At 42.6% G+C, this 17,656-nt stretch overlaps 1 protein-coding gene across 1 annotated transcript in view; it reads right to left on the bottom strand.

Annotated features, from left to right (window-relative positions):
- Positions 1 to 8,181: 8,181 nt before the first annotated feature.
- The window catches only part of Heatr5b (HEAT repeat containing 5B), a 71,405-nt gene continuing 61,930 nt past the window's right edge, over positions 8,182 to 17,656 (bottom strand). Inside the window, exons 32-35 of the mRNA XM_004660101.2 lie at positions 17,170 to 17,394; positions 13,833 to 13,984; positions 11,187 to 11,400; positions 8,182 to 9,282 (exon numbers count right to left, since the gene is read on the bottom strand). Of these exons, the coding sequence (XP_004660158.2) occupies positions 8,978 to 9,282; positions 11,187 to 11,400; positions 13,833 to 13,984; positions 17,170 to 17,394 (896 nt within the window). The 3' untranslated portion in view covers positions 8,182 to 8,977. The remainder of the gene's footprint in view (positions 9,283 to 11,186; positions 11,401 to 13,832; positions 13,985 to 17,169; positions 17,395 to 17,656) is intronic.

Here is a 17,656-nt window from a genome sequence, read left to right as displayed (position 1 = left end):
ATCCTAACAAGTTATTTGTAACCCTTCTGTTTTATGGGATAAACTGTGGGATATCAGACCCGATGACCATGAACAAACAAACAGGAAAAAAAAAAAAAAAGAAAAAGTAAAGCTATATGGTGTTGAGTGACATGCAAGCAAAGGACATCCTGTCCTCTCTTCCCTCCCCTTCTTCCCATGGCTACTTGTCAAAAGACAGGAAACACATTTTATCTGCTCTGGTTGCAAATAAAGATGGCAAGCTCTCTTTTCCCCTTTATTGAATGTTTCTGCTTTGTGAATTCATTCTTCATTATCATAAAAAGTTGATCCGGGTCTGGCCTACTTCCCTGTCATAAATCATTGTGGCTGGAAGTGTCCTTTGAGATGGAGCCCAGTCCTCTCATTCACAGCTCAAGCAACAAAATCCGAAGAGACTGAGACTTGTCCACAATGAGGCCTTGAGTGAGTCCTACAGCCAAAAGTAGCAGCCACGTTTCCTGCCTGCCAGCTTCGTGATCTTTTTGTTAACAGGAGGATTCTTCTTTCTCTTACTTGTTAGATCTGCCAGAATACCAAGGAAGGAGACGATAATGCAACAATGGCTTATTTTTTTTTTTAATGACTGTGGGTTTCTGTTTTTGTTTTTGTTTTTTAATTTATTTACTTGAGAGCGCCAGACAGAGAAAGAGGCAGAGAGAGAGAGAGAGAGAGAGAGAGAGAGAGAGAGAGAGGAGGGGGGGAGAGAGGACACTTAAGAGCCTCCAGCCACTGCAAATGAACTCCAGACGCATGTGCCCCCTTGTGCATCTGGCTAATGTGGGTCCTGGGGAATTGAGCCTCGAACCAGGGTCCTTAGGCTTCATGGGCAAGCACTTAACCACTAAGCCATTTCTCCAGCCCAACAATGACTTAGTTTTTTTTACTCTGAGGGTTTAGGTAATCTTACAAGTGTGATTTTTTTTTTTTTTTTTTGTCCCTAACAGTGTCGGACAATTGCTTAACATCAATTAATAACAGACTATAAAACATAATTAAATTTATAAATAACCTGGACCAGCACACATATACAAGAGCATTGGTTTTTTTGTTGTTGTTGCTGTTGTCTTTGGTTTTTCGAGGTAAGGTCTCACTCTAGCCCAGGCTGACCTGGAATTCACTATGGAGTCTCAGGGTGGCCTCGAACTCACGGTGATCCCCCTACCTCTGCCTCCTGAGTGCTGGGATTAAAGGCATGCGGCTCCACACCTGGCAAGGGCATTGTTTTAATTCAGTTAATTATACTGATGCATAACTTTTTTTTTTGGTTGCTAAGGACTTATTTATAATCAAAATAATATTGATGATCTATGTTATGGGAATATCAATTTAAAAAAAAAAAAGAGCCAGGCATGGTGGCACATGCCTTTAATCTCTGCACTGAGGCTAAAATAGGAGGATCAACATGAATTTGAGGCTGGCCAGGTGCTATGAGAGAGTCCAGAGCAGCCAGGGATAGATTGAGAACCTATCTCAAAACAAAACCAAAATGGGCTGGAGAGATGGCTTAGTGGTTAAGGTGTTTGCCTGCAAAGCCAGAGGATCCCAGTTTGACTCTTCAGGACCCACGTAAGCCAGATACACAAGGGGGCACGTGCATCTGGAATTTGTTTCCAGTGGCCAGAGGCCCCAGTGCACCAGTTCTCTCTATCCCCCACCGCCTCTTTCTCTCTCTCAAATAAATAAATATTTTTTAAAAGTGGTTATAGTAAGATGGAATTATGGAGAAATTTACTTTAAAAAATTCACTGTGAGCTGGGTGTGGTGGCACACACCTTTAATCCCAGCACTCGGGAGGTAGGAGGGTTGCAGTGAGGTTGAGGCTACCCTGAGACAACATAGTGAATTCCAGGTCAGCCTGAGCTAGAGTGAAACTCTACCTTGGGGAAAAAAAAAAATCACTGTGTGGTAATGTTTGTAGTTTACCAAAAACAGCATTATTTTATTTATTTGAAAGGGAGAAAGAAAGAGAGAGAGAGAGAGAGAAACATGCCAGGGTCTCCAGCCACTGTAAACAAACTCCAGATGCATGCACCCCCTTGTGCATCTGGCTTATGTGGGTCCTGGAGAATCAAACGGATCCTCTGGCTTTGCAGGCAAGTGCCTTAACTGCTAAGCCATCTCTCCAGCCCAAATGCATTATTTTTTTTCTTTTTAGTTATTATTATTATTTATTTATTTGAGAGAGAAAAAGGCAGAGAGAGAGAATGGGCACGCCAGAGCCTCCAGCCACTGCAAGTGAACTCCAGATGTATGCACCCCCTTGTGCATCTGGCTTATGTGGGTCCTTGAGAATCAAACCGGGACCCTTTGGCTTTGCAGGCAAACGCCTTAACCACTACGCATCTCTCCAGCCCCTCAATAGCATTGTTATTATTATTTTATTTGTGTGTGTGTGTATTTTTCGAGGTAGGGTCTCACTCTAGCTCAGGCTGACCTGGAATTCACTATGTACTCTCAGGGTGGCCTCGAGCTCATGGCGATCCTCCTACCTCTGCCTCCCGAGTGCTGGGATTAAAGGCGTGCACCACCATGTCCGGCATCCAACAGCATTAGTTTTAAACAGAAGTTTTAAGTTCTCATACCAAATTGCTTCAATATGGTCCATGAGACCATAATTTCCTCATATATAAGTTCACTTCTGAACTTGATATTCAGGAGGGAGCTGACTAGTGACTCCCCCAACACTTTGTGCTATTTGTTCTTCATATCTTCTGTATTAGGCATGTAAACTGAGTACTTGATTGAACCATAGCATATATACAGAGAAATCCAATAAGCTTTCACACGCCCAACACTTCCATGTGACTACCACTGAAACCATTCACCGAGCATTACAGGCATCCCACCAGCCTCTCTCCCCGCTGCAAACGAATTCCAGGTGCATGTGCCACTTTATGTATCTGGCTTTATGTGCACAATGGGGAATCGAACACAGGCTGTCAGGCTTTGTAAACCTGTGCTTTTAACCACTGGGCTATCTCCCCAGCCTGCACAAGCCTTTCCTGTTGTACCTGCCAATCACAGTAAAATGTCTCCTGACTGAAAAAAAGTGCTGGAAAATTAAGAAGATATAACCTAAGTAAAGAGTTTGACCTAAACTTCTTGCCCTAAAAATTTCAAAATTTGGAAATTTGGGGCAACTTTTTTTTTTTTTTTTTTTTTTGGTTTTTCGAGGTAGAGTCTCCCTGTAGCTCTGGTTGACCTGGAATTAACTCTGTATTCTCAGGGTGGCCGTGAACTCACAGCAACCCTCCTACCTCTGCCTCCAGAGTGCTGGGGTTAAAGGCGTGTGCCACCATTCCCAGCTAAGGGCAACATTTTTTCAGCCTCAATTCTCTCATGTTTAATATGGGCATAACATTTGCCTTAAAAAGTAACTTTGAGCCGGGCGAGGCGGTGCACACCTTTAATCCCAGCACTTGGGAGACAGAGGTAGGAGGATCGCCATGAGTTCAAGGCCACCCTGAGACTCCATAGTGAATTCCAGGTCAGCCTGGGCTAGAATGAGACCCTACCTCGAAAAACCAAAAAAAAAAAAAAAAAAAGTAACTTTGAGATATAAACCTTTGGCATAGTATCTAGCATATAGTATATACTAAGTAATCTTAGCTATTATTAAAATACAGTTCATAATCCCAGCACTTGGGAGGCAGAGGTAGGAGGATCGCCATGAGTTCAAGGCCACCCTGAAACTCCATAGTGAATTCCAGGTCAGCCTGGGCTAGAGTGAGACCCTACCTCGAAAAACTTAAAAAATAAAATAAATAAAATAAAATACAGTTCACAAGACTAACTGAAATATATATATATATATATATATATATATATATATATATATATATATATATATCATAAAATTTCCCCTCTGTGCACACAAAGCAACTATGGAAGCATGACTTACACATCAGTATAATCAGTTCCAAGTGAATAATGTGAATGCTAACACATTATTTAGATAATTGGAATGTTTGTTACCTTTGGGGCCGTAGTGTATGCTTTGCAGGATCAGGATGATAGTTCTAAAAAGAACAATTCATATGCTTTTTTATTTTTTTTACTTTTTTCATTAAAATGAGTGGCTATTTTTCCCAAACTGCCCAAAATGACCAGTTATTTGAATCTCTGAGTCATGAATTGCACTTGATGGCTCTAGCAGAATTATGGGCAGAAAATGAAAAATATCCGTTTGGATGGAGAAAGGGATAAGGATAGATAGAAGTCAGTAACCTCTCTCTGCCATCTGCTCTCTCTCTCTCTAATCTCTCCCCCTCTCCTTTCGCCTGCCCTGCCTCGCTCATTGCATCCACCTGCCCTACAGAAAATCTCAGCCTTGTGTTGGCAGTCTGGTGGTGGCTGGTGTGGGGAAAAGCAGGGAAACATTGACAATGAAGGAATTCTGTCACCTGAAATTTTTTCTGCAGTCTAAGAATTAAACCCTGCAGCACAGATTTGGGAAGATACGGACTACTGTTACCACTATTATTTTCTTTTGGAATGTTGAAGTTAGGGTTTAGCTAATAATTTCAATCTAAGCAAAGGAGCATTAAAAGTATATGATAGTAGTGATAACATTGTATCCTCAGGCAAAAAGCTAAAGCAAACTCTTTCCATTTTTCTTTATTATTATGACCAGCTTTTGGTATTTCATTGAGGTCTAGTTTTTAGAATAAAATTTGTTCTCCAGTTTTTAACAAAATGCATTTTAAAATTAATTCTTTTTTGTTTGTTTGAAGTAGGGTCTCAGTGACCTGGAATTCACTAAGTAGTCTCAAGGTGGCCTCAAACCCACGGTGAACCTCCTACCTCTGCTTCCCGAGTGATGGGATTAAAGGTGTGCGCCAACACACCCGGCCAAAATTAACTAATTCATTTTTAAAATATATTTATTTATTTATTTGAGAGAGAGAGAGAAAGAAAAAGAGAGGTATATAGAGAATGGACATGCCAGCGCCTCTAGCCACTGCAAACAAACTCCAGATGCATGCACCCCCTTGTGCATCTGGCTCAAGTGGGTCCTGGAGAATCCTTAGGCTTTACAGGCAAATGCCTTAACCGCTAAGCCATTTCCCCAGCCTAACTAAGACTTAATAGATGTTAGAGGAAAAAAAAAAAAAAAAACACTTCAGGGCTGGAGAGATGGCTTAGCGGTTAAGCGCTTGCCTGTGAAGCCTAAGGACCCCGGTTCGAGGCTCGGTTCCCCAGGTCCCACGTTAGCCAGATGCACAAGGGGGCGCATGCGTCTGGAGTTCGTTTGCAGAGGCTGGAAGCCCTGGCGTGCCCATTCTCTCTCTGTCTCCCTTTATCTGTCTTTCTCTCTGTGTCTGTTGCTCTCAAATAAATAAATAAATAATTAAAAAAAAAACACTTCAAAGCTAAAGCAGGACCACTTTGATGAATGTAAATATCTAACCCAGAAAAGACTAAGATCACTCAATTTTGAAACTGTAGCCAGCATTCTGTTGGAATATCAATGGACAAACTTGAGCATTTATTTTCCAAAGCAAATGGGTTAGTTTTGACCATATTCTTTCCGTTTTCCCTTCTCAACTCCATCCCTTACTCTCTCCCTCTTTTAAACTTTCCAGTAAGTGAAAGCAAAACAGCAAGTTATAGTTTGTGTGTTTTTTTAATTTGTTTGGCGTGTGAGTGAGTGTGTTGGTGTTCCATTCTAAGCTCAGAACGGATTCCAAACAATTAGTCTTCACATATAAACAATCATGTAGGTAAGAACACGTTTGCGCGCTGCCTTTGTCTGCCAACTCTGCAACGGAGCTGCGCCCCTTTCCAGGTATCGGCACGTTCTCAAAGAACCACCCATTCTTCATTTAGGCATGAATTTACCCAGACCAGCACCACCTCCCCAAACTCCCATCAGATCATTCTCAGACATACAGTAGACTAGTCCTCAAAACAACTCAAATGTGATACAGTTTTCATTTGCACATTATTTTTCCTTTAAAAAAATTATTTATTTGCAAGCAGACAGAGATAGGAGAAGAGGTAATGGGCACACCAGCCTTTCCAGCCACTGCAAATGAACTCCAGACACATGTGCCTCTTGTGCATCTGGCTTACGTGGGTTCTGGGGAAACAAACCTGGGTCTTTAGGCTTCGGAGGCAAATGCCTTAACTACTAATCCATCTCTCCAGCCCAATTTGTACATTATTTTTATGTGGCAGGGGGGAAAAAAAAATCCGGATTCTGTGCTGGAGAAATGAGAAACAAGAAACATGAATGAAGTCCGTTACATTTCCATTTAAATATTTAAAGACTCATGCTTAGGTTTCTTACAACAGAATTTAACCTATTTTGCATGTACTGTATCTCTTCACTCTGCAGGCCCTTAGAATGCTACTATTGTACAATGGATGATAATTATAGTACTTGCTGTTGTTCTGGTAATGGAAAATTCTGGCACTATCTACGTTATCTCCTTTCCCAGATTTCCCCTCAGCAACAGGACATGAAGGACCAAGGGTAGGAGAGTAGAAGTGGCTGGAACCAGCTCACATATATTTTCACATGAGCTCACAATAGGGAACATGATCAATGAGCTGATTGTATTCAATGTATGCTGATTTACCTTGGGGGAAAGACAATTTAAAAACAGTTCTTTGTATACAGCAATAACCAGTTAATGATGTGATATGTTTAATAAGAGTGTAAAGAGACTTATTTATTTACTTGACAGAGAAAGAGGGGGAGAGAGAGAGAATGGGCATGCCAGGGTCTCCAGCTGCTGCAAACAAACTCCAGATGCATGTGCCCCTTTCTGCATCAGGCTAATGTGGGTCCTGGGGAAATGAATCTGGGTCCTCTGGCTTTGTAGCAAATGCCTTAACCACTGAGCCACCCCTCCAGCCCTAGATTTAAAATGAAGGAAATCCCTGGACGGGGGGGGGGGGGGGGGCAAAGAGAATAGGAGAGGGTAGAATAAAGCTTTTTTTAATTTTTTTTTTTTTTTTTTTTGAGAGAGAGAGAGAAAGGCAGAGAGCACACGTGAATGGACACACCAGGGTCTTTCAGCCACTGTGGATAAACCCCAGACACGTGTGCCACCTTGTGGGCATGCACAACATTGCATGCTTACGTCACGCGTCTGGCTACATGGGATCTGGAGCACTCGAGCAGGAGCCCTTAGGCTTTGCAGGCAAGCACCGTAACCACTAACACAATCTCTCCAGACCTGGAATAAAGCTTTTTAATTTGTATTTATTTGAGAGAGAGACAGAGAGAGAATGGGTGTGCCAGGGCTTCCAGCCACTACAAATGAACTCAAAACTCATGTAACACCTAAGCATCTGGCTTATGTGGGTACTGAGGAATTGAACCTGGGTTCATAAGTTTCACAGGCAAGCGCATTAACTGCTAAGCCATCTCTCCATCCCTGGAATGAAGCTTTTAAAGCAAAATTCAAACACTACATGAAAGAAAAGGTAAATACTATATGTGACATGTTTAAAGAAGTCCAGTGTGGCTAACACAAATAAAGAACAAAATGAGAGACATGTCACAGAGCTAAGATGAGACAGTGGAGTGTTCAGCAATGAGCCACCTCTGTCTACCACAGCAAGGACCACAGTAGAAGAGGAAAGACTTCAAAGGCCAAAGGATTGGGAGGGCTTTTTCTGTGCTGGCTTCCAGACACAAAGTAGTCTTTGCATTTATGACCTCACAGCTCCCGTTGTTAACTGCACCAGAGCTGCACAATACTGGGCACATCAGCATGCGTCTGGCTCAGGTGGGTCCTGGGGAAGTCTCACTGGTGTGGAGACGAGAGAGTAGACAGTACACAGCAGGTTGTGCATCTCCAAGTGTTCGGAGAAGACCCCTGCTTTGTTGACACATTCTATGTACAGTGTCTGGTAAAACCTGGTGTTTGAAAATGGCTAATTGGTGTGGCAAATACTCATTTTATCAGTTCATCTATTTTGTGTGGTAGAATTCCCACTGCATGAGGGGCAGGCGTCGCTGCGATTACGAGCAATTCATCTCTGTCTGCACTCAAGCACTTACTTGATGCTGTGTGCGCAGTGGGCACCCCGTAAATACTTGATGAATGAAATCACCACCACAGGCAGAACCTGGGCTCTGTGATTACAACACATACCTTAGGCCAACTTTTAGCCATTAAGAAAGAACAACGTGCCACATTCAACGCACTTCAGTGGATCTGTAAACTTTAATTAACAACCAAAATATACATAAGCGTAACCACTGATTTAGTATGAAGGTAAAGATTCATCAAAAAGACAGAGATATTTTTTGGGAAATGGCTAGAAAGTGTGAATTTACAGTATATATACCAGATTTTCTATCATTTGGGTCACTTCAAATTTTATAATCTGCTTTTTAAAAATCAATTCATTTTTTCATGACAATTTTTTTTTCCTGGTTTTTCAAGGTAGGGTCTCATTCTAGCTCAGGCTACCCTGAAACTCACTATGTAGTCTCAGTCTCGAACTCATGGTGATCCCCCTACCTCTGCCTCCCAAGTACAGGGATTAAAGGCATGTGCCATCACGCCTGGCTCAAATGCTAAATTTTGACCCATTTTCCCTGATAATATCAATAGACTGTCCAACTACATGATATATTTATGTTTTAGAATTTAAATTTAAAAGACCATGGCTCAGTGTTTACAAAATAAATTAACCAACAGTGTAGCTCAGTACAGGGCACATGCTTGGGCCCAACCCCTAGGATCAGAAACAAAAACAGCAACCATGAACAATCAACAAAAGTGAAACATCATTAGGAGAAAATGGAAATACATTCACCACGTGATTTTAGAGAACCACTCCTTAGCAATCAGCGAAAGGCATGAGCGTCATTTCACAACGGGCCTGGAAGCGCCGTAGTACCAATACACAAATAAAACAAACCGACAGCCTGGAATGGCCGAAGGGCTATCGCTAACAAGATGGAATGTAAATAAAATGAACAGAAGGATGACTAAAAGAAGCTTGTCTTGAGCTTAATCGTTGGTGCCGAGTGGGTGGCTGGGGCTGGCTGCCGGGCGGCTGCTTTAGCTTTGCTGGCCTGACTTGCTCGAACGGCAGTTTCTAGACGCACTTTCAGCTCGGGGGCGGCCCCCATCACCGTCTTGAAAGCGTGTGGATACAGAGGTCCGATATGCATTAAGTTCTGGAGTGCAAACTCATGAAGATCTCTGGAAGCCGAACTTGCTGAGGCAAAAGAATTTTCATCCAGCAGGTAGGAGATCAAAGTGGGAACTAGGAGAGCCAGTAGCTGGACTCCTGTGGGAGACACAAGAAGCCCGGCGTGACTGGGGTAGAGACGGGGCCTCTGAGAGGAAGCGCGTGCTGACGCGGACGTGAGCGACCACAGAGCAGCAGCGCACCCGGCTCCAGCAGCGCCCCTGAAGTAATGGACTCTTTCAAGCAAGAATCTTCAGGTACAAAATATCCAAAGCACTGAAGTTTTCACTCTCAAATCAGACCTATTTGTAGTGCTGTTAGTTAAATGCATCCATGATGAGCAGCATCATGATTTCTTTCTCTCTCTCTCTCTTTCCTTCTTTCTCTCTTTTGAGGCAGGGTCTCACTCCAGCAAGGCTAACCGGGACCTGTTTTTAGCTTAACCGTTGGTGCAGAATGGATGGCATGGGCTGTAGCCCAGGCTGGTCTGGAACTCACAGCTATTCTCCTACCACCTCAGGCCGCCTCCCCCAGTACAGGGATTAGAGGTATGTATCAGCACACCTGGCTTTTCATTATTTAATGGACTGTTCTACTCAGATTAAAAATGCTTTGTAATTTAGCAAGCCTGTTAAGAGACAGAATACGCAGTTGGCTTTTAAATATTTTAAATGTAAGATTAAATACTATGAAAAACAAAAGTAGGCATGGAGGTGTAGCTCAGCAGTAGAGAGTGTGTAAGCCTTGTTTGAGAGGAGAAAAAACAAACAGTAAAAGAGCCTTGTTAATGAGTACAAAAACATACACACGGAGGGCACCAATAAAGTAAGATTAACCTGATGGCAATACTTTTAAAGATTTGCCCCTAGGGCTGGAGAGATGGCTCAGTGGTTAAGATGGCACTTGCTTGTGAAGCCTTAGGACCCAAGTTCCATTCTCCAGGACCCATGTAAGCCAGACGCACAAGGTGGCCCACGCTTCCGCAGTTCGTGTGCACTGGCTGGAGGCCTGACACACCCAGCCCTCTGTCTGTCTCTTCTCTCTAGCTCTCTCTCTGCCTGCAAACAGGACAAATATCGTAAAACATTCTTGCTTGGTGAGGTGTGGCGTGGTGGTCCTTCAGTCCTCTCACGCACGCACGCAGGGGCTGACTGAGGTTGAAGGACTGCTGCTCGTTCAGGCCAGTCAGGGGCTACAGAGTAAATTCCAGGTCAGCCTGGGCTAGAGTGAGACACTGCCTCAATAATAATAATAATAATAATAGTATTTAAACTGTTATCTTGGTTGACTTGGGATCCATTCCTAAGTGGGATCCCTGATTCAGCATGAGGACAGGCAGGAGACATCGGCGCCTCCACACTAAGGCGCCTCCACACTAAGGCGGAGCTTCAGGCCCTGGACAGGCGGAGCTTCAGGTCATGCGGAGCAGCGCTCTACCACTGAGATGCTCTCAGCTCAGGGGGGAGAACGGAGGACACTGGAAAGAGTCTACGGTCTGACCACAAGACATTAGTTATGAACCTTAGTTTTCCTATAGAAATTTTAAAAATCATATTTTAGTGAGTATGTACTAAGTATCTACAAAGCTGCATAAACTTCTAGTTAAATAGATGTATATGGGGGCTTCTCATTAAATAAAAACTATTATTATGACTCTTGGTGTTTTATTATAAGACTCACACTTTGGTTATAAAGAGTAAAATCTATAATTTAAAAACTTCTATTAAATATTTGTATTTTTCCTAGTTCTTAAAAAATATTTTCCTAGAAAAAAACTAAAAGTCACAGTATTGAAATACAGTCAATAATTCACTGTCACTTTTCACTCATAAAAAATAAATATATATCAACTTTGGACATTGTTAGTAACATGTGCCAATAGATTATGTGTTCAGGCAGTAATTGCAGTTTGGTAAACTGACTGTTGAAAATAGCAAATAAGATTCATCAATAGTACCTGTCTTCATTGTGGCATACCAGCTTTTCATAAGAAAATTACTTACTGTTCTTTTCTTCACCAAGAGCAACGAGTGTTTCAAGAACTTTAATTCCTTCTTGAACAGCCAAAAGTTCAGTGCTGCTGGCTGGCCTGCTTCTTCCCACAGCCTTGAGCTTTTCAACCACAATTGGGGCTAATGAACGGATATAGGGCGTTGAAAGGGCACGGTTGGAGTGCTGGAAGACTGAGAGGAGAAGCTGGTAACACTTAGCTTGAACCTATGTAAGAAAGTGGTTTTATCAGTTAACATGTGGGACGACAGTCCTTCTTTGTTAAATAATCGCGCTGTGGGCTGCAGATACAGCTTTGCAGTTAAGGCTTGCCTGTGAAACCTAAAGACTCCAGTTCGACTCCCCAGAACCCACATAAGCCAGAGGCACAAGGTGGCACGTGCACAAGGTTATATGCGCGCACAAGGTGGCGCATGTGTCTAGAGTTTAATTCCCTCTCTCTCTCTCTCAAAAAAAATAATCTCAATGCATCTTATCACCTACTGAAATGAAGTAACACCTAAGGGTGGAAATAGAAAGGAAGTGGAGGGAAGTAATGGAATTTCACTATGTTGACTACATAGAACTAAAAAGGAATTAATGGGGAAAAAAATCCCTTACAATGTGAGGAGAGGTGTGGGGAAAAGCAGTGAGACCCTCACCTGGGGTCTCAGCGGTCCCTGTGCCAGCTGTATGCTATGACGTTCATGGTCTCATGGCCTCAGGTAGACAGAAGACAGACGGTCAAGGGACGGGAGCTCCCTCTATGCAGCTATGGAGAAATCGTCCCCCACGCTAGGGTGAGATCTTTCGATGCTGTGGCTAGAGCCTCTACACTCCTGCCGTAAGCCCTCACCCATGTGTGTGAGGAAGCCCAAAGCCCATTGGTTAGCCAGGGCGAACTCTGGTGGAGTTGGCCTTCAGTGTGTAGTGAGTGCCTTGCTAGAGGAACAAGCGCCTGACGCCTTCTCAGCAGAAGAGTTCATGCAACGGTGGGGATGCTCATTTATTTTTCAGCTCTTCCTTCGTTAAGTTACTGATTTGCACACGTGGGTGTGTGAGGAGGGGCAGTGGGGCAGGTGCTCTTGCCACTGCAACAAATGCCCATCTGGCCTTATGTAAGTGGCTGGGGAATTGAACCCACGCCAGGCTTTGTAATCAAGCATCTTTAACCACTGAGAGATCCCCAGTGCTGTCTCTTTCCCTTCCTTCCTTTTCCTTCCCTTCCCCTCCTCCCTCCCCCCTCCTTCCTTCCTTTTCAAGGTAGGGTTTCACTCTATTCCAGGCTGATCTGGAATTTACTATATAGTCTCAGGGTAGCCTCAAACTCATGGTGATCCTCCCACCTTTGCCTCCCAAGTGCTGGGATTAAAGGCGTGCAACACCACGCCCAGCTTGGTCTCTTTCAATTTAATGTTTTATATATATATAGTTTTGTTTTTCAAGGTAGGGTCTCACTTTGGTTCAGGCTGACCTGGAATTCACTATGTATTCTCAGGGTGGCCTTGAACTCTCAGTGATCCTCCTACCTCTGCCTCCCAAGTGTGGGATTAAAGGCATGCGCCACCACGCCCAGCTTAACCTAATATATTAATGGAAACAAACACAGGACTGATCTGAAACAAAGCTATAAAAATGTAATATTTAGATACCTCAAATCCATTAGAGTCTCTGGAAAAGTTGTTTATATCAATTTATGTTTTCTAAGCCTAGAAAGTAAAATCTCATTGGCTCTACTTTAGATTAAGTAAACCTCATATTTATTTTTTGAAGGAAGGAGGTGAGGGAAAGAGGGAGGGCAGGACACAGGGAATCTCAATATATGAGACAAAGGAGGAATGAGCTCATTTCAGTACTGTTAGATATTAAATTGCCAAAGTTCTAGAACATTTAAAAACCACAGATTTCTGAGGCACAAATATGAAAACAATGATTAAGGAAACTATGGGCAGAGGCCAGAAATATTCATACACTGATACTGTTTTCCTGATGTTTGAGAATCCGTAGTTTGGACTTTGACATTGTTAATAAAACGATGTTTCCTAAACAAGGTTTTCAATAGTCTCATTAAAGGATTTAACAGTGCATATTCTCAGCACTCAGGCAGACTGCCGTGAGTCCAATGCCAGTCTAGTCTAGTTTAGAACAACTTGGGTTATAGAGGCCTTGTCTAAAAAAAAAAAAAAAAGAAAAAAACAGATACAGTAATGTTTATCCTTTAACATCCTTGGTACCACTGAAATAAATATTGGAAACATAAACTCATGTGACATCCCTACCAATACATCCAGAGGATCAAATATTTCAGATACTGGAGAATCTCTGCATATGTGAATATACATTCATATGTTATTGTTAGTACTTAAATATAGTGTTCTGTTCCAGTTTTCCTATTTAAAAAGCCATACTATGAATATTTTCTCTTTATATGTATCACAGGTTAATGAATCAATCTGAAATTTTCCTGATAAAGTACATTTCATTTATTTATTTTGTTTTTTTTCAAGGTAGTGTCTCACTCTAGCCCAATCTTACCTGGAATTCAATATATAGTCTCAGGCTGGCCTCGAACTCACAGTGATCCTCCTACCTCCCAAGTGCTGGGATTAAAGGTGTGTGCCACCATGCCCAGCAAAGTAGAATGTTTAAGTGTGACTTACCCATGGGTCACATGAATGTAAAGCGCTTTTAAATCTGTTCAGGCAGCCATTCTGCAGTGACTGGACTCCTATGATCTCACTACTAGCTGACCACAGGAAGAGTGCAATCGCCGTCAGCATGCTCACTTCATCAGGCACTGAGAGACATCCTTCTGGAAGCGAAAAGTGAAAGTAGGATGCAAGTTCAGAAACATATGGGAATTCCAGTCTCAAACAACAGCTCTTTCTCCCCCCAACAGCCACCTATGTGCCCCCCTAGAAAAGTACAGGCTGCAAAATGATCATATTGAGACTCTGGCAGTAACTAATGGCAGGCACAGTGTATAATGCTGCGCTGAAGTTGGACAGGAAGCAGACAATTGAAATAGCCCCTAAGTATCTCCCTGCATTTTACCTTATTATAAAAAAGTAAAAATGAAACAAAGTAGCAGAGAAACATGGGAGACACCATCTTGACAAAGTTTCTAATAAGGGCCAATAATGCCAGCACTCAGAAGGTAGAGGCAGAAGATTCTTACAAGTTAGAGGCTAAATCCTGTCTCAAAACGTAAGAAACCAAAAAAGATTCCAGTTAATAAAACAAGGTAATATTATATGCTGTCTTCAATGATGGTCCAAGAAAGATACATTATTTATGTGGCATTCATGCCAAAAAGTGCATGAACCAAATTAAAGCTAAAAGAGTAATTAGATAATTATGAATTAAGCATTGTACAAATCCGATGACCATTTTTACAGTACTGTATCAATGTTAAACTGTCTAAATTTGGTAATTCTAGGAAGCATCTTGTTCTTAGGATAATAAAGAAGTATTTAGTAATAAACTGCCATGGTAACTTGGATATATTCTCAACAGTTCAGCAAAATTAATAACAATATTAACCAGAATGACATGTGGATTTTCCAGAGACACATAAAGCATGTGTTGCAATATCCAGGGCAAGAATATACTGGAGTTCACAATTTTAGTTTTGCAACTGTTACCAAAGCTTGAAATGTATTACAAAATCAAAGGTTCTAAAAATGAAAGAAAAAAAAAAAACCCTGCAGTAATCTTGAATCCATGGAGATTTTTGTCAGTGCATGTAAATATACACACCTTGTTTTTAAAATATTTGATTTATTTATTTTTAATTATTTGAAGGTGGGGAGATAAGAGAGAGAATGGGTACACCAGGGCCCGTAGCTACTGCAAACAAACTCCAGATGCATGTGTCACCTTGTGCATCTGGTTTTACATAGGCACTGGGGAATCCAACTTGGGTACTTTGGCTTTGCAGGCAAGTGTCTTAACCGCTGAACCATTTCTCCAGCCCACACCTTTTTTTTTTTTAATACTTTATGAAAGAGACTAAATGAATGGTCACACCAGGACCTCTAGCCACTGCAAATGAACTCCAGATGCATGTGCCACTTTGTGCATCTGGCTTTATGTGGGTACTGAGGAGATGACTTAGCAGTTAAGGTGCTTGCCTTCAAAGCCTAAGGACCCATGTTCAACTCTCAATATCCCACATAAGCCTGACACACAGGTGATGCAAACGATGCACAAGGTCTCACATGCACACAAGGTGGTATAAGTGTCTGGAGTTTGATTTCTGTGGTAGAGGCCCTACCATGCCAATTATCTCTCTCTCATTAAAAAAAATTTAAAAATACGTAATGGACTAATTTGTTTGGTTGAGGAAATCTCAAGACAGAAGAGCATTGAGGCTGATGCGGAGGGAAAATCTGAAAGTGTTTGAAAAGCTGGCACCATTGAAGAGAAACCACCTGAGCTATACTGGGACAACAGCAAAAATGCCCTGAGAACGAGCACGTTCCCACCCACTGACGGCTCTAACTTGTGAGAGTGCCACTCCACTTGGTAGGAAGAGCCTGAACTGAGAATGCTCCCAAGGAGAGTCCTTGCTTTAAAAAATACCAATGAGGGCTGGAGGGATGGCTCAGCGGTTAAGGTGTTTGCCTGCAAAGCCAAAGGATCCCAGTTCGACTCTCCAGGACCCACGTTAGCCAGATGCACAAGGGGGGCGCAAGCATCTGGAGTATGTTTGCAGTGGCTGGAGGCCCTGGTGTGCCCATTCTCTCTCTCTCAAATCAATAAACAAATAAAATATATTTTAAAAAATACCAATGAAGGCAGGGCAGGAAGGTGGCAGAGGAGAAAAGCAGGGAAGGGGAGCAGAAGCAAACGCCACAGGCAGCGGGGATGGGGAGGCTGGAGCTACCCAAGCCCTTGGGATCCCAGAAGACATCATCTCGAGTCCCAGACACCAAAGATGCAGGTACGGGATTTAGAGGGTTCCTGCTGGATTGGGAGCTAGTTTTGATCTGGTCTTTCCTTGCTGTGCTCTTATTCCTCCTTTTGGGGTTGGGAACGTCTACACTGTACCATTCTATGTTGGAAGTATGTAACGTATTATTTCACTGTATATGGACTCCAGAGTTAAGAGGTGGCCCGAGGCTCAGAAATGTTGGAACTGTTAAGACCATGGGGACTTTTGATGTTGCCTTAAGAGATGGCAATGAGCCTATTGGGACAAGAAATGCAAGGTTATGACTTTAAAGTGATATGCATGGGTATTAATTGGGCAAGGAGGAAACTTATGATTTATGTTGCTTGCCAAGTTGACAGAAACTTAGAGTCACCTATGAAATGAGCCTCTGGGCATGCGAATGGGGAAACATCTTCGTTTTGTTTTGTTTTGCTTTGTTTGGAGGTAGGGTCTCATTCTAGATCAGGCTGACCTGGAATTCACTATGTAGCTTCAGAGTAGCCTCAAACTCATGGCGATCCTCTTACCTCTGCCTCCCAAGTGCTGGGATTAAAAGTGTGTGCCACCATGCCCAGCTGGGGGAATATCTTGATTAGGTTAATCGAGGTGGGAAGACCCACTTGAACTGTGGGTACCACAATTCCACAGACTTGGGTCCTAGACTATATAAAAAGAGAAGGCACATGGAGCACAAGTATTAGTTTCTCTCAGCTTCCTCACTGTGGACTGAATATGCCAGCAGCCTCAAGTTCCTGCCACACGCCTTCTCCACCACGATGGTCCTGAGGACTGAACACAGGCAAGCACTCTACACTGAACCATGACCCAGCCCATGTCTTTTTTTACCCTCCCAACATGTAAATAAGCTCTAAGATAAGGGCGTTTTGAGAGTCTACAAGTCAGAAACAAATATTAATTCCAAACCTGAAGATGTGACCAAAATACATCTTGAGTTGATTTAGTGTTATATAGTAATTTTATGACGAGGGCAATCAAATAATTAATCTATTAAGGAACAGATATCCTATCAGATAAAAACTTTCAATACTCTGACAGGTTACCTGGTTGTGAATATTCCAGGATGCAGGCAAGAGTGCTACGAATTAGAGCCGTCCACTGCTTCTGAGTCTCCTCGGTCTTGGCCATGGAAAGGGTCACAATGCTTTTAATGGCCTGCAGAGCTGCACTGACTGGCGGGGGAACCTGGTTATCTGCAGACTTCACCGCCGTGTCTCTCAGCACCCGTGCGATTAAGAACAGAATTGTGGGCAGGATTGTCATACATCCTGAAACAGATGCAGATCAGTTATTTCCTGGCTGCCTCGGCTCTCCCAGTATTGTGTTTCCGTGGCTTACGTTTTTATAGTTGTATCACCTTGTTACCCAGGCTGGCCCCAAACTCCGGGGTCAGGCACTATTCAGCAGATGCTCATGTGTAGCTGGCTGAGATTTAGTATAAATTTTTTCCCTTGGTTTTATACAAAATTTGGTACATAATTGCCACTACAATTCAATATTTGAAAAAGAACATAAGAAAGTATCATACTG

This window comes from Jaculus jaculus, chromosome 18 (genome assembly GCF_020740685.1).
Source record: "Jaculus jaculus isolate mJacJac1 chromosome 18, mJacJac1.mat.Y.cur, whole genome shotgun sequence".
Classification (NCBI taxonomy): domain Eukaryota; kingdom Metazoa; phylum Chordata; class Mammalia; order Rodentia; family Dipodidae; genus Jaculus; species Jaculus jaculus.
The sequence above is the reverse complement of the archived record's forward strand: the minus strand, read 5'-3'. Positions and strand labels throughout refer to the sequence as shown.